Raw genomic sequence first — 18,350 nt, forward strand, 5'->3', positions numbered from 1 at the left:
GTAAAACTCGGTGAAACTCGGCGAAACGCGCGGAACTGCACCTTGAACCGAATTAACGTGTTCGAGCTGTGGGACCGATAATTCTAATCGGAACGCGTGAATCTTGGTTTTCCTAAAATGTTTATTAAAACCTCTCCCTTCCTAAATCAACCCCAAAAAATAATTAATAAAATAGAAACGAATATATTTGCTTAATTGGAAAATATTCGAGGGACTCGACACAGCTGCACGAACTTTTTCAATTTGGGGTTGTTCACAGTTCGCAATGGGCCCAATGACAGTGATTCTAGAGAGATACAGTTGGTGTCCGGAAAGTAGCTCGTAATTGTTAAATGATGGATTGCTTGCATCATTTGAAGGAAGTTTGTTCTTAGCGAAAATGTTCTACGAGGCTTCGTTCACGAGATATTAAGAAAAAACGGTGACCAATGAGAAGCGAGATCGGCTGACGCGAGGCGGGCGAGTCGAAGAGTGATGGGGGTAGCGTCAGCTGACGCGAGGCGAGCGAGTCGAAGAGTAGTGGGAGTAGCGTTAGCTGACACGAGGCGGGCGAGTCGAAGAGTGGGGGCGTAACGTCAACCGAGCTTAGCGGCGCTTAGTGACTCAGCCGTCACGCGCTAACTGATCTCGCGTCTCATTGGCCACCGTTTCTCTTCAATATCTCCTAAACGAAGCCTCGCAGAACATTTTCGCTAAGAACAAACTTCCTCCAAATGATCCGAGGAATCTATCATTATTATCATCATTGCGATACCTTGTATAATAAATCCACGTGAACGAAGTTTAACAATTACATCGAGTTTAATAATTAAGATATTTCTGTAATCGATTTAACGAAAACGATGGGATTAATTAACCGATTCGCGCGCGTATAACCCCATCGTCTACAGGTTCAAAGTCTTTCGAAGTACTGATGGGGTTTCTTTTTCAGCTACTTCCATCGACATTGCCAAAATCATGAGACTAGCGACCGTGCATTATTGGTAAGCCATCGGTATGACGTTTGTGACAGTTGTGATCCGTTCAAGCAATACGTATGGAGTGATATTATCATGCACCGAGATTGTTGTCTATTGTTCGCTTTTCTGTATGTGCGCTGCACCGATGTACGATAACCATAAATTAATTACGGGTAATTTGTATTTAATAGTGTAAGACAAGCTGTACAGAAACTGCTGCATACAATAATTATGGAATTTTATTAAATATACAATGTAAAAGTTTATGTCGGTTTTATAATTATATATTTAACACTGGATTTATGAAATCCGTCGAAACGAAGAAATTCAGTGGTGTCATTAATTTATGATTGTTGAGCTTGCAAGATGCATTTGTGAATTATTTAGTTAATATCCTCGCTATATGCAAACGAGTATTACATTAACACTGCTTAAAAATTAAAGTTAATATCTCTTATTGTTACTGTTATAATTTAATAGAAAAAAGTTGTCTTTAACTCTAAAATAATAGCATTTGTTAACAATCTATAGTATTTAAATATGAGACTATTTTAAATTTTATTCTTATCGAATGCATAAACAAGAAACAATTGTTATGAATATTCTATGCGGCAGTTTCTGCGAAGTGACTCGCACCCAATTGAACAATCAAGTTCGATGTCTCTGTGTTAAATATAATCATCGACGCACGCGTGCTAAATGTTTGAATATTAACGAAACACTAGATGTTTTTTCGAACGCAAACGCGCCGTATACTGTGTCGTTTGTTCGTACACACTCTTTTTCCAGAGTGAGGCTAATACTTCTCCTAAGGCTTTTCGCATCGAGAAAGCGAACGAGAATTCGTTCATTCACACGGGGCCAAAAAAAAAAAAAAACAAAAGAGAAAATCTAGAGAATCGTACCTATCTTTTATACTGCCTGTCCGTCTATTTCTACGCTGACTTGTTTAATTTTCGAGCATTTACTCTGTACAAACGAAAGTATACACGGAACGTTAGCGTTTCCACTTTTGTACGATACGAACGCGGCGCTGTTGTTTATTGACCCTCGGATGCCGGTGCCCGGGTACGTTTTGACCCGGACAAAATAGAGACAAATACTGGTTCTTACGATTTTGATCAGGCGAATTTTTACTGGGCTGTGTTATATGGGATCACTTATGTTATTAGTGCAGAAAATTCGTGGCATAAATTATTATTGTTATTATATATATATTTCGAGTAACATTTCGAGTGATATTTTGATTAACATTTCGAGTGACATTCCGCGTAAAAAATATAATAAACCATTTCGCCATAAATTGCAAAAAGGAACCCGAGATCGCACTGTTTACAAGAAAACAAGTCGCTCTAGCTCTAACCCAAACCATAAGCCACTCCAGCCACGTCTTCCGCGCGACGCGAAGCACGCGACGAGGCGACAAATGAATATCGACATCCTTAGAAGCGACATTACTTGATTTTGATCGACTAATAAAATCGCCGACGATTCGAGCGAGCCTGAAACGCGAAAGCATCCGGCATCCGAAGGCCAATTATGTATTATAGCCGACGCGCAATCGAGGACTCTCCACGAGAACCCCGTAAGCCCGCCGATCGATGTCAAGTTGCACGCCCACGCCACGGCGCACGCCAAAAAAGAAAAGCAATGAACCGCATACAGGTGTGCACGTGCCGCGCTGTGTTCTCGCTGTGCTTTTGCATTCGTCCACGCGCCGAAAGCAAAGAGAAAAAAGAAAAAGAAAAGGCCGCCGCGCCGAACGCCACGAATGATCGATCGGTGATCGAATCAGCCACGGCGGAGATCTTTCCGTTCTTTTTCTTCTCGACAGATCGACGTTCCGCCACGCCGTAACCGGAAGCAGTCGGCGTCGTCGTCGTCGGCGACGCAGCACCGTAATCCAACCGATTATCGCTATCGTGCCGGCACCGAAGCCCGGACGACGACGCACAGATGAACCAGAGGAGGGACTGTACACCGGTCCCGCAAGATTTCACGACAGCCTGCCAAGCCGAGACCACGTGGGGGGAGGACACACGATCGGTTTTCCCTCCCCGCGAAAATTCGTGGAAATGCACGAAAATTCGTGAAAATGCGCGAAAATTCGAGCTTCGCGAAAATGCACGAAAATTCGTGAAAATGCGCGATAATGAAAATGCTTCGTTGAAACGTCTCCGGCCGTTGTTCGGCGACGCGATTTCACGGCGGTCCACGTTCCCGCGGCGTCTCGGTCTCTCCATGCAAGGCGGCCGGGGGACGGAGAATTGTCGATGAATACCATGCATGTATGCTCCAACCGACTATGTGTAAATTATAGTATATATACTATTGAATACGAATAAACGAATTGTACAAATACTTGCGATTTATTTACTTTCCGATTGTCTTCAATTGCTTTAATTCATAATTTTAGCGACAGGCGATTCCAATTTTCCTTCGATTTAATAGAAACGATTGATAATCATATTTGTTAGGTTATGTACGAAATGATCGTCAGGAGTCGACCTCGTTGTTATAGTACAAGTCGTTAATATTATTATAAATATTAATATTATAATATCATAAATACTAATATTATGCTATCATAAATACTAATACTATGCGATTATAAATACTAATCTTAAACTATTATAATATTATAAATACTAATCTTATACAATTATAATATTATAAATACTAATATTACAAGATTTTAATATAAAAAATACCAATATTACAACATTATACAATATTGCCAAATTTCTAAAAATTCATCGACTTTTTTTTATCATTTCCCAATAACATCATCATTTATAAAAAATTAACATTTTACTGTACTTTACCTTATGCTGCATCCACAAAGCGACGACACGCTAAAATATTCGAAACCAAGAATACATTGTTTTCGGGGGAGAAGACAACGCGGCGCGCGCGAGGTCGAAGCGCGTATTCCCGCAGCATTTCTCTGCTGGATTTTCGTGGCGGCGCATTTTCAATTTTTAAAGCTGACCTTGCGGGACGTCTGTAATCCAGCAGACAGCAGCCATTCCATTCGATTCCACAAGCAGAATATCGGATAAGCACTGGCAGATATATCGATCCTCTGAAGAGAGCTTTCCCACCCTTCCCCCCCTCTCTCTCTTTCTCTCTTTCTCTCTTTGGTGCCGAGCCGCCCGTTATCGCTGATTCTTTTATCGGAAATAAAAGTCTGCTGTTTCTCTGCTCGCATGGCCGAGCTGATAGTCGGCCGCGCGTAACGCGCGCGAGCGTGCCTGAGCCGGAGCTGATACGGACGGAGAAGGGAGAGGGGTGTCCATTGTCCCCGTGGCTTCTCTATGGGATCCCGCGACCTTTTTATCCTATGCATTATCCTGCTCTCATTGTCCGCGGTAAATGAGACCTTCGTCAATGTTAATTTAACGGCCGCGCGGGCTCGGTGATTGATTATTCAAAGTAATGTCGCGATTATCGTATCTCGCGTCTCTGTCATTATTAAGCGGTAGCAGGTGTTTCAACCCTTTTCGCTGAAGCAGCGAGGCGCCAGTGGAAATTGTGTCGTAGTCTAAAGCAATTTTTAGAAGCGTAATTCTCAGGTCGTAAAATTTAATTTCATAAATTTAATTAAAATGTAATTAAAATGTAATTAATTATGTGAAATGGGGATTATGTATTTTAGGATGAAATACTGTAGGTTTAAGTATATTATGTTGGATTTAGAGAATTGATTTTAATTTCTTGGATTTAGAGGATTTATTTTAATTTATTGGATTTACAGGATTTATTGATTGATAAAACGTGAAATATATGAAACATTAGGGAGACCAAAAAGTAACGTAATAATAATTAATTAATAATTGCGTATCCTATAGTTTATTCGCGCGGATCGATCACTTTCGCAAGAATCACCGTAAAAATCATCGTCGACGACGTCATTCCGTTTCGACCGGCCGACAGAAAATTCGACCGGCCGACAGAAAATTCGACCGGCCGTAATTTCGGTTTGACGGGGACGTTATCCGACGGAATCAGAAATTTGCATGGACTTCCGCGGATCTAATTAGACCGCATAATGAATCGAAGCGTACGGGGGCCGGTGATTCCATTTGCATGTATTTATAAAACTATAGCGCGTGGACGCGTGAAGTATCGCACGGATTTAATTACCATAATCAATCACGCGGGGACGGCTTTAATCGCTCGGAATACGATGGGCTTGATAAATGAACACGGGTTATGCGACGACGTAACTTCTCGTCGGACGACTCTCACCGTGCCTTTTTTTATTATTTCAACGCGAAACCAAAGTCTAATTGTTGAAATCGTAATTAACATAATGCGTGACGAGTTATTTCGATCGGAAGAAATCGATACGATTTTTTGGTTAGGTTCTTCGATTTATGGTCCTGTGGTGAAGTGGAGTCTGAGGCGATAACGATTTATTATTATTATTATTCGATTATGATAAACGTTCTGTTAATTTATCGAATGCAAAATTATTTATACAAATACAAACATCCTACTAATTTATTGAATACAATTCAATATTTAACGTGCCTAAATCTCTAACAATTTACTGTTATCATTTATCTATATTATTATAAACGTTCTGCTAATTTATTAAATACAATCCAATACGTGACACTCCCAACAATTTATTATCTCCATTTAACAATTTATCTCCAACATTGTATTAACATTCTATTAACTCATCATCAACTGCTCACCTGCTGAGGTTAAAAACAATCGAAATAAAATCGCCACGATAATTATTAATCACCACAAGCATAATTATTAATAACATCGTCGAGCTCACGTCACCAAGCGTCCGTCAACCGGAACACGTCTTCCGAAAACTTTCTCGACGCCTGTTCCTCGAGCGACGCCGAACTCCGTGCATGTAGACCCCGTTCCCGGCTCGCAACTTGTCAGACATACGTAAGTACACGGCGCACAACTTTCGCCTAATCCCTGCACCGAACTGTGCCACGCCTAATCCCGTAACTCCCGTGATCCTTCCTAGAAACACCGACGTATTAATCACCGGCTCCAATTGCCGTCATCCGCGACGTCTGCCGAGATTTACCGAAAAAGGCCGACGCGAACAAATAAATTCCATTTCGTCGACTCGACGGTGGGATCGCGGATCGTCGATAACGTCGACGTAATTTCTCGCGGATAATTGGTTATTAGGAGGACAATTTTGGAAATAATTATTTTAACTATATTACGTTCCAAAATAATTTTTATAACAATAAAGTTTCGATTTAGGATTAATTATATAATAGGATGCAAAGGGTTAAAGGCATCGTAGTGAACCGCAAGGTGCTCGTTACGGATGATGGTGGAATTAACCCTTTACCCTCGAATGGTGACTCTGAGGCACCACTAAAATTATTCTATTACAAAATAATTTTTATAACAATAAAGTACAGATTTGAAAAATTATTCAGTAGTGAATCTGTTGCTACGAGTCGCAAGAATCAATTTGCACTTACTATTAAAAGCTCACTTATGCACATACTATAGAAATACTATAGGTCAGAAAAATTATTTCACATTTGCAGAGAAAACGGCTTCGAGTGCAAAGGATTAATTCCGCGATTCCGATAGGCGACGGCGGCGGCGAGTCTGTTTCTCGCGCCGAACGAGAAATTATGAGGCGAGGCTCGATATCGCGTCGCGATACGGCCGCTTGTTTTATTCAGGCTCGCGCGCGGCTCTCTACGTCGAGAATCTCCGAGGCACACTTCGCCTGCGTTTTATTTATATTTTTTCTTTTTGCCGCCGATAACGCCGCCGCAGAGCGCCGGCTCATAAATATTCAGCGAGACGAAAGCGGTCCGTCGCCGGGAAATTTTTCAGCCGTAATTCGTTCATCGCGCTTTAACGGCCGGCGTCCTCTCTTTGGGAAAGGGAGGGGGAGAGGAAAGACGAGAAAGGCAGAAACAGAGGCAAAGACATAGGACAGAGGAAAACAGAAACAGAGACAAAGACAGAGGAAAACAGAGACAGAGACAAGGTCATAACGCATAATTAAATATATAATAATATATAATATAAAAATATATAATATAACGATACACCAATGCTATAATAACAAATAATATAATAGTAATAATAATAATATATCATTTCCATTATGTCTTTATAAAGAAAAAAAAACCAAAGAAAAACAGAAATGCCGTGCCATAAAAATCCCACGAAAGCAACATTCTTCGTATCTTTCCAGCATAAAATATCCATGGAGGTAGAACGTCCATAACCTGCTGCAACAAAGTTACAATACCATGGTTACGAACCGTTGCAGAGTTTAGCTAAGCGACTGCAACAACTCTTTTCCCACGGACCATCGAAATCGGCCACTTCGTCAGCGTCGAGACCCCATAGACGGTATCGAGCCTCGTTCCATCCGTGTACCAGCGTGAAAGGGTCAACATCCCCCCACCCCCTTCCCGGCAGAGTGGTTTTATCGTGCGGTTCATGTATCAGCGGTGCATTCCGCGGCTTTCAGACACCGGATAATCCGAATGCCGGATAATAACAGTTCCCGGCGAGATAAGTTGGCTAATATTCCGAAATCATGTTAAATACCGACGGGAATTAATAACACAAAGCGAAGCATCGCTACGGTGGTCAGGGCGGTTTCAAATGCTTTGCGCTGTAATTATAACGCCCTTTGCCCTGCAATTTCTTCTGCAGCTACGAAATAGTTGTTTGCGGCTAATAAATTCCTTGGAGAGAATGATCATTAATATTTAGCGTTCAACGAACTTTACCGCAGTGTTGATTATTGACAAAAGAAGAGAAGAATTCGAGTAACATTTCGATTAATATTTCGAGTAACATTTTCATTAATATTTCGAATGATATTTCGATTAACATTTCGAATGACATTTCGCGTGAAACATTTAATAAACCACACCTCAAATCTCCATTTCAAATTTCGCGAATCAGTCACGATATCATAGGGTAAAGGGTTAACGGACCTTTCAACGACCAACCTTTCTCATTGTCCTTATTAGAAAAAAATACGTCTCAATCATTATCGATCGATAAAAAGAGCAGTCTATGAAATATTAGGGAGACTAAAAAGTCATGTCGTTTCTTACGTTAAATTCAAACAGATAAAATAACAAATTTTTATATTTAATCAGTGACGCATGCCTGCCGATCGACTTCAAGTTGCACGCCGCGCGGCACGTCGAAAAAGAGAAAGAAAGAAAAATCAGTCGATCGACGGGCAGAGATCAGAAACTGGATAATCCGACTGCTGGATGATAACGGTTCCCAGCGAGATAAATTGGCTCGAAATCGTGTTAAATACTAGGCGGGGATTAATAACACAAAGCATCGCGAGCCGGCCGGGGTGCGCCCGGTCAGTATAAAGCTTTTACCGTGGTAAATTTATTAGGATCCCGCTAACCGAGGTATGCGTGCACACACACGCGCGCGGCGGCTCCGCCTTTTCATCATAGGCGGCGCCGACGTGCTTGGAATTTCTCCGCAGAGTAGCCGAATTCATCGCGGGCCCTAGGTATTTGTTCGGCGGTGGGGTGGTGGGAAGGGGAGAGCGCGCGTGCATGCACCGTGCGTCGAGTTTCTTAGATCCTCGCTGTCACGCGAGTTTCCATGTCTCTCGCGGTGACGCGGGCGCGAGTGACCAAGGGCAATCACCTGCCATCATTCAGTGGGAATTCCCTCGCGTTACGTTACGCTAACTGTTCGAGGGAAAAAAAGGGCTCGGCAAATGGCCAAAGGCAAACGGCAAATGCCCTTTGAAACTTGGATTTATGTTACTTTTTTGATTTATAGTGGCAGATCGGCTTTGTAATTGATAATTGATAAATTGATAAATTGATAAATTGATAAATTGATAAATTGATAAATTGATTTATTTAGGTGTTTTGTAATGGTGTGTAGAATTGTTATCGTGCCATGGTAGCGTGGAAAAAACTTATGGGGACATCCTAAAATACCATTGGTCGAGGGTATCGGCCAAGCAGCGGTGTGGATCCTCGCGCTCCGCCGGAATCGGATTTCGGGTTATTTTCGCGTCTCCGGCTCTTTCCACGGCATTTTTACCGTATCGAACTGATTCTAATACATTAAGCTGCCATCGTTCTCTTGGCACTCTCGCCGAAAATCCGATAGATTAAGATAAGCTGGATAGATGGAAGGCAGGCGGGGAGGTCTCTCTCTCTCTCTCTCTCTCGGCCGATGTACACGGCCGCCACCCTGTACCGCGGTTTCCGTGTGAAATTCAACCCGGAATTTATAGTCTCACCTTCGCGCATCACCGTTTTCTACCGTCTCGAGCAGAGCCCACAGTTTCAAACAAACGAGATTTTTATTAACGGAGATTCGCGTCGGAGAACGACCCGCAACGAGAATTAATGGCGCGATGTTATTTTGTAATCGGCGCGATTTTCTTCGGAAATTGCACTTTTCAAGGCAAATCGCGCTTGAATTTATTGGGATTTATTTTGATTTATTCGAGTTTATTAGGATTTATTAGACTTTATTGGGATTTAGAAGAATTGACTAGCATTTATTAGAGTTTACTAGCATTTATTCTTATTTATTAGAATTTATTCCTATTTATTAGAATTTATTCGAATTTCGAATCGAATTTGACAGATTAACATGCGGTTATTCCTTTTACGTTAACTTGATCTTCGATCACGAGATAATTTTATAATAAAACAGTAAACCCGAAAATTTTTTTAATTCGCTTCTGAGAATGTTATTTCGTTTATACAGCTGTCCGAATAAAAACCCGAATCGCTGCGCGCCGTTTTCTACGGCGTTAATTTTTTTTAAAATCGCGTGCCAACTGCTATTGATTTGCCGCGCGGATTGCCAAGCCGAAATAAGCGCATTTGCGAGTCGAACTAATAAATTGTGTACGCTCGCTCGCTCGCTCGCTCGAGAGAGAGAGAGAGAGGAGAGGAGCGCGTTCCGTGTCAATTTAATATACTTCAATCTCCGATTTCCCTGTGTCACGGTTACATATTTGTCGAGCTGCCGGCACACCGGAGCGATTCCGTGAGCCGGTTCGCTGATTCCGCCACACGGGCGGAGGGGGCGGGGAAGGGGGCGGTGGGTGGGGAGGCTTTAATCCTGCAGATGGATCCTTGTGTACAAGGATGATCGTAAAATTCGACTACAACCTTTTCGGAATATGTCAGCGAACGGTCTCGGGAATTTAACCCCTTGCCGTACTATTTTCTTCATAGTTACAAAGATCGGTACTGTGTCCGTTGTAAAAATTTCTTGGATGGGGAAGGAACAATGAAAGAAAGAAAAAAAGTGAGAGAGAGATTTATTAGAATTTATTCTGATTTATTAGAGTTTATTAGAAGTTATTCTTATTTATTAGAATATATTAGAGTGTGTGTTAGAGAGAGAGAGAGAGAGAGAGAGAGAGAGAGAGATCGACAAAGAGAGAAAAAGAAAGACAGAGAGCTAAATAAAGAGCAAAAATTGCAAAAGCGAGTGATAAACAGATATAGAAAGAGAGAGATAAATATTAATCAGAATAAATTTTGTGATAAATAAAAAACGAAAAAGAGCGAAAAACAAAGTTCTCTCCTCTCTTTCTCTCTCTCTCTCTCTGTCTCTGTCTCTCTAACAGTCTGCGAGGGGGTTAGGATGACCAAAAAGGTCGCATAAATCCGACGTAGTTGAAAAACCGTCGTTCCAGAAATATGTTTATGCAAATATGCGCGGACCCTTTACGCCCCCGGGTCATCGCGAAAAATTTCGCTAAAAAATTGAGGGAACATTGTAAAAACGAGACGGGGATCCTACACGCAAAAAGAAAAACACCATTATACCTATCCGAGTGTGGGGGGGGGGGGGGGGATGCGCACTCTCAACCAGTGCGCGTCGATTTTCATGAAATCTGCATGGGAGATAGACCAGCGGAACATATTTTTCGCATGAATTTTTTACCGGCAATCATTCTTGTTCAACCGTGGCCGGTCAGTTATCGAACTTCGGTATGGAAACCGTTTTTTTTTTTTTCGTCCCCCCCTACCCCTTTTTTTAACACTTTCGAACCGACATCGTTTCGCGGTTGTCGATCAAAAAATCTCGGTCGCGGTTTAAAAACGATAATTCTTTGCTTAAATAATATATATTCGTTGAAGTTACTTTTCTTAGATTTGTAGTCGTTTTGGATACGTTAGTCATTTTATATTGTTTATAATAATTGTCGATCGAAAAATCTCAATCGTAGTTCAATATTCTTGGTTGCAAAGAGAAATTTATTTCACGATAATTCTTCTACAATAATTCTTTCACGATAATAATTTTAAAATTTACAACTTTAATGATTAATATTTATCGGTTCAATTTTAAGGAAGTTATGGTCGCGATCCCCGCGAGGCAATAAACAACTTCGTCGACCAACGCGCCGCGAGTCCCATAAAAATTTCTAAAAAATCGGCAGCCGCCGACGTTCAACGATTCCACCCTGAACAATTCCACGTCGAACAATTCCACGAATCTCGCGTGTCATTCTCGAAGCGAGAATTACGTTTGCGCAGAGCGCCGCGTTTCTTCGAACGTGTAATAAACGAGCGTCGGCGACCAGTCCCGGGCCGATATAATAACGTCAACACGTAACCCGCAGGCCGAAGGGAAACGAGCGTAACTATTCCGTTGATCGATCTCTTCGGTCCCGCGACAGTCACGAACAATTTGTTTCGCCGCAGTTGTATCGCGACATGCCGCAATAATTACTCTTATCGGTTATATTGTTACTGCCTCGCGCGCGCGCGCGCGGCCAATATTTTCGCGGCGCGCCGCCTCGTAAAAAAAAAAACCCTCCGAGTGGCCGACAAAAGGGCGTTTCCATATTTTCCGGCAAATGGAAATTCAATTCCGCGGAATCGATATTTTAATTGGAGCTTCGCTGCGGAGCGAAAGACTCGATAGCATCGCGGGGGGGTTCGCGTTTAACGTTCCACTATTCGGACGAAATGTTTGCGAAAGGATGAGGGACAATGGCGATAAGAGAACGGCGACGCTGCAACGAGTGCTGATCACGAGATGCGTCGAATTGTTATTCTGCGACCTTTTGTCAATCTTTATTCCCACTTTTTATTCCAAGTTTTATTTGTTTTATTTGATTTTAATATTCACTTTTTTATGTTCGTTCTGTTTCATCGCGTCAATTATAGTACTACAAGTAATATAGTATCATCAAGTAGTATAGTACCATCAAGTGCATAGTACAGTACCATCAAGTAGTACAGTACCATCAAGTAGTACAGTACCATCAAGTAGTACAGCACCATCGAGTAACTTAATAAAATTACAGGTTATACGTTCTCAATAAGCGAGCGCGTTATTCGAAGCAGCGCCAGCAAATAACAGCTCGAAACGGGCGACGCCGTAAAAATTGAAATGAACGGAACGCTCCGGCCCGGCGCGTCGCGAGCCGCTAAAATTGCTTCCGCGCGCGTCCCCGACGCTAATGGAATTTCTGTTCAAGCAGATCGATTATTAACCATTAATAGGTCATGCTGGATTTCCACGGGGCTCCCGCCAAGTGCCGCAATTTCCATCTCGCTTTCCACCACGATATCGCCGTCCGTGTGCCCGTCGATATATCAATTTTAATATAATCAAGCCGGACAACCGTCCGATATATATTCGATCGACAACCGGTCCCCCCTCTCTCTACCGTTGCCTCGTCGAATTTATTAGTCGTCTTTATTTATGCGAGAAGGAAGGCGTGTCGCGCTCGGTTCACGAAAATCCCGGCCGAGAGAAGTTCACAGGATTTAATAACAGACATATATATATATATATATATGTATATAGGGGGGAATTGACACGGCCGTGACCCTCGTTATCGATTTAATGGTATCGAGGTGTATGCGCGGTCTGATCATAAACAGCCGTGACTACTGGCCGTATACGGTCGACCTCATACCCGCCTCGAAACGATTCCCTTCTAAAACGCTGTGTTGCGGTCGGATCGAACCGCGCGGCGAAACTTTTGCACGTACACGGCGCTCACCTAGGAGGCGTCGCGATTCTCCGACGAATATCGCGAAAAGAATCCGAGAAATATTCTCCCAACGAAGAATCCGAGAAACGTTCGTTCGCCGGCAATTATTCGAACCTGGGGAACGGCTTAATCAGCGGTCGAAACAACACTCGTGTCTGCGCGCATCCCGGTTTGCTCTTTTTTTTTCTTTCTGTTCTACTTCTGTAATTACACGTTCCGCGCGCAACTCTTCGTCTCTGGCCCTTTTTACATTAAATATGGTCCGGTAAACAGAAATGCGAAACCGGAAGTCTTTGTATACGGAAGCGTGTGCGTGGGTCTTGTTTTTTTTTGGTCGTCGGTGTTATGGGACTGGAAATTGCATTTTTACTCGAGTTTTATATTATTTTAGAAAAAATGCATTTGTATTCGTTTGAGTTTTATGTTATTTTAGTTATTGGAAATTTTGTTATTTGTTCGATCGACGTGGTGCTTATTTATTTAGTAAGAAATAGGAGTAAGGATTCGTTTAATTTTTATTATTATTATTCTAGTTATTGAGGATGGTTGAATTGTTGAATTTATACAGTGTTTATTAATGAAAGGAATGAAAGTAAGGTTTTGTTGAAAGGAGTTCGCTATTAAATTTTTAATTAATATTCCTTAACAGAAGATGTGTATATTGTAAAAGTTAACGAGATGGAAATCGTTAAATGGGTAAATGAAAATTGTGTTTAACAAGAAGGAGTCCAATGGAAAAATATTGTTACCTCTTTTTATCTTTACACCGTTCTACATTTTATTAGTTTATCTCCATCGTAAAGTTCGCGATATGATAAATCTATTAGCAACACGGAATACAATTAAAATATGAAGAATATAAAAGGGTCGAGATTAATATTCTCTGACGTCACTGCACTGCTTTTTGAAGCTCCGTATAAACGTGTGCAGCACGCTGATTTATCATGTTTATCGTATTACCATGATTTGTAATTTAATCAGGTCACGTGTTCCGCAGCTTATCCTCCGCCGGAGTAAACCGTATATATCTGGAAAAATTGTTAACTCGCGAATTAATTTCTACTTAGAGTTACATATGCTGGCAGGTTACGTTTATTTATTTATTTATTATTGTCTCGGCAGAGATTTTGTATTATATTCGATGCCTGTTAGAAATTGATAATTAAATTATCGCGTTATATTTTATCTAACATTAAGTCTATCACGATTGAATCCACGCATTTAAATAATTATTAATTTCTTTTTAAATGACAAAAGTTGTGGACACATCTCCTCAGTACCAATAAATAAATTGCATAACTAAATTACATGATTCTATAAATACATAACTAGCGCCGCTACTGTAACAAAAATCATACAAAACTGGAATAAACCCTACTTCATCGCCATCATCAAGCATCGCCCACGATGACACCGTCCAATACGTTCATCGTACCACAAACGTTAACACCCTTTGCACTCGAAGCCCTTTCAACTGGAAAACCGAAGTAATTTCTCTGGCATATAGCATTGCCATATTATAATAAAACAGTACATTTCATGTATTTGTAATTGATTCTTGTTATTCGTAATAACGTAACATAACCTTAACAATTCCTCAAATGTAACCTTTGTTAGTACAGAGATTATTTTGCAACGCGATAGAACAATTTTATGGTGCCCCACGGTCACCGCTCGAGTGCAAAGGGGTTAACGTAACCCCTAAAAAATTCGAGCCGTAAATTCCGTCGGACAGCTGCGAGCCGTTAGGTAGCGCGGCGCGCGGCGGTCGCGGCCCAGCTGAAATTAGAAAGCCCGGAGAATGAAAACATCGCGGCAGCCCGGCCGCGAACGAGTCCTCGCGTCAACGTGGGACGGCGAAAAGCGGGTGGCGGCGCACGGGGCGGACAGTAAATAAGTTAAAAATTTCCGAGAACGGCCGGCACGCGACTCACGCCGATACCGTTGTCCGACCATTATCAGGTCGTAACTACTACTGTGCAGGCATCGTCGCTACCACCCCTGCCTCCTCCCCCCCACTCCTGCCGTACTGATACAATCGGTCTGTGGAAACCGGTAACAATGGGCCCGGCCTGTATTTGCTGTTCTTTTCAGCGGCCGCGGCCGTGGCGCATCGATGTAGGTCACGGTAACATCATATTCAGAATTTTTAACAGTGCGCCGCCGATGAATCCTCGCCGACCCCCCCTCACCCTCCGCCTCATCTCTCATCTCTTTCTCTATCTTGTGTTCCCAGCCTCGCGTCTCCCGCCCAACCCCCCCGCGCGCAACCTCGCGATCGTTTTCTTTTTTTCTCGTTCCCTCTCCCTCCCCTCCGCCGCCGGCTCGCGGTATTATGAAATCCAACCGCGGCGCGCACAAAAGCGGCGCCCGTTCCAACGTCTTATCCGCGACGAAACGGTCGGATATGAATATGCAATGTTCTTGAGAATTGTTGAAAGAATGGCGCGGGCGGAGGACGCGGATCTATGATTCGACTCGCGAAAGTTTTTCGCGATAGAAATTTGTTGGTGCCCGGTGTTGACCCTTTGCACTCGAAGCCATTTTAACTGTAATTCTAAAGCAACATTTCTGACATGTAGCATTTCCATTTTGCAAGGTAAAGAGGTTATGTTCAATTGAAATTGAATCTCGTAACTCGTACAGAAACAGTTAAACTTTTAATAATGTTTCAAATGTAAGTTTTTGTAATGGAAATATTATTTTCGTCAAAATACGGCAAATGGTTAACAATCGTTCGCCGTATAACAAACCTAACCCTATATACCTATCACCGACATGGTGGTACCAAACCCACTCCCGTGTACACGCTCGAACTTCGTCATCTCTAATTCGCGAGAAACCGAGTCACGTGGCCATCCACCAACGTTCCATCTGCGACAATGGAGCGTTTCGCGGTGCCCCCCGAAGGGGTTGTTCGGCTTCTATTCTTCGTCCCGCAGGAGGGGGGGGGGGCGTAATCAGTGTAGGACCGATCCGCGAGATTTGGGTTAAAGCGCTATATTTTCCTGAGCCGGTTTCAATGGATTGACAGGAATTCCGTGGGACCGGGACGCCGGAAAAGTTAATTTCGGCCACGGTCCCCGGCTCCCCCCTCCCCTCTACTCCCCTCCTCCACCGCCGAGTCACTAGAGCATTGTGCGAGGCACCCGGCACTATCCATAGGACCGCGCTGCATAGAAAATTATTCCCGTTTCGCGGACGGCATTGTTCGCAGAAATTGATTCCTTTGAAGTATGAGCCGGAGGAGTGGCTGACGTATTGTTCAGCCGTTGCCTCTTTTATAAGACACGGCTGTCGACTGCCCGAGAGCGGTATTATTTGCATTTCGTACGAGTGGATCGCATTGTTCCTGGCGAATTTCATCTTTCTAGGATCCCCGGGCGGCGGGGTGAGAGGGGGGGGGGGACACACGTTTTCGGCTCGATCCGCCTGACGAGGGCGACGACGCCGTCGTCGACGGGCTTTCAGCCTTCGAATTTTATATGCTCGCCGATACGTTTGGGATCGCCGGCATTGTTTCGGGGTAGGAGCGGCGATGTTACGGCTAATCGCTCGGCTTGATCGACGCCCGCCGAGCTCACCACCGAAATTCACCGACGAAAACCGATGAACCGCTGCGATTTATGGACGAATTTTTTTATTTGAGATTTTCGGCGTTCTTGACGTTTGGTTGATCGATTTTACGAATTTTAGGGTTTCTTAATTTATTGGGTAAATTAAGTTAAATTAATTTGATCTTGTTAAGGGAATTTTAGAATGATTTGTCGCGAAGGATGGGGGTTGTTTATTTTAAAATAATATTTTTAATTTTAAGGTAGGATCACGGTCTTAATTTTTGAATGATATTGCGTTTTGTGATGTTGTAATTATTCTGTTTTTATTTTGTATATAATACAAATTATTTTAATTTGTATATAATACAAATATAATTTATATACAATATAATACAAATATAATTTACATACGATCACATCTAACTATATACAATTATATAATTTACAAACAAATTATCTGAACATAAACACCAACTGTTGCCTCTCACTCACCACTCGTCCTCGCAAATTATCAAAACAGCCTCTCCATCCAACTCTAGAAACAAAATCCACACAAAAGACAAATTCCCGGCTCTGAAACATTCCATCCACATTTGAAATTCCGTCGAGCCACAGCATCGGCTCGACTTCGGTATACGAGTCGACGACGGGCCAGACTTTTAACCGAGCGAACCTCTCTTTTTCTGTTTCAGCGACCACTCGATAAGCAATCGCGTGGATCGCCGTGGTCATCCGATGCACTGCGAGTGCGGCGAATTGACGAGGCCGTTATGACGACGCGAGGAAACGGCTGAGAGTGCCCTGGCCACGTCGCAGTCCGACTTCTAGGCCTTATCCACTTTGTTCCAGTTCTCTCCCGCCCTCGGCCGTTTCTATCGCCCCCACCAACCAACCAACCAACCAACCAACCCCCCTCAACCAACGACCCCCCTTCAACCAACCGACCGACGCCATCAACCCATCTCGAAGCCATCGCACCTTGTACGCGACACGAACCGAAATACCCAGCCGCACCCCGGAGACACACCCACACACCGTCGTCGACGGACAAGACGGAACCAGAGATAGATAGACGGAGAAGAAGACGCAGAACGAGACAGAGAAGAGACAGAAAAAGGGAGAAAAGAGGCAGAGAGAGGAGAAGAGAAAAAGAGAGAGAGAAGAGATAAAAAGGCAGAGAAAGATAGAGAAAAGAATAGAAAAGAAGAGAGAGAGAGAGAGAGAGAGAAAGATAGAGAGAAGGATAGAAAGAAGGATAGACAGGAAGATAGAGAGGAAGATCGAGGAAGATAAAGACTAAGTTAGAGAGGAAGATAGAAAGATAGAGAGAAATAGAGAAGAAGACAGGCAGAGAGAGAGAGAGAGAGAGAGAGAAATAGAGAAGAAGACAGAGAGGAAGATAAACAGAAAGATAGAGAGAAAGAGAGAGGAAGAAAGAAAAAGGGCGAAAAAGAAAGGAAGACAGAGAAAGGGAGAAAAAGGAAGGTAGTAAGAGAAAAGAAGTGAAGAGAGAGGGAACGAGAAAGAGTAAGATAAAGAGATAAAGATAGACAGAAAGCGGGAACAATAAAGAGAGTAACAGAACGAGATAAAGCTAGAAAGAAAGCGTAAAATAAAGAAAGAAGAAGTGACACACAACCAAAAGACAGATACACGAACACCAGAACACCAGAACCCCAGAAACACAGTGAAACCGACAGCGTCCCCGGAGCAGGACACTGATCGGCGCGCAGAAGAGGTACGCTCGCCCAGAAGAGACGAAAGGGAACGATCCGTCGAGCCCGAGAAAAAGTTCCTCTCCGCTCATCGAAGATCATCGGAAGGGAACGT

The 18,350-nt window shown here is 42.9% G+C and overlaps 1 protein-coding gene across 3 annotated transcripts in view; it reads left to right on the forward strand.

The window, feature by feature from the left end:
* Teh1 (tipE homolog 1 phospholipid transfer protein) overlaps positions 1–18,350 on the forward strand; it is an 80,430-nt gene that overhangs the window by 60,929 nt on the left and 1,151 nt on the right. The window contains exons 4-5 of one of the 3 annotated variants that reach the window (XR_013494959.1): positions 932–983; positions 2,794–2,876. Coding sequence is in view for 1 of the 3 variants with exons in the window: in XM_078192619.1 (XP_078048745.1) it covers positions 932–983; positions 2,794–2,919 (178 nt within the window). In the remaining 2 variants the exon portion in view is untranslated. Of the gene's footprint in view, positions 1–931; positions 984–2,793; positions 3,312–17,212; positions 18,349–18,350 lie in introns of those variants that run through there. The other 2 variants (XM_078192619.1, XR_013494958.1) reach the window with 2 other exon arrangements.

The sequence above is a fragment of the Augochlora pura genome, chromosome 10, assembly GCF_028453695.1.
Source record: "Augochlora pura isolate Apur16 chromosome 10, APUR_v2.2.1, whole genome shotgun sequence".
NCBI lineage: Eukaryota > Metazoa > Arthropoda > Insecta > Hymenoptera > Halictidae > Augochlora > Augochlora pura.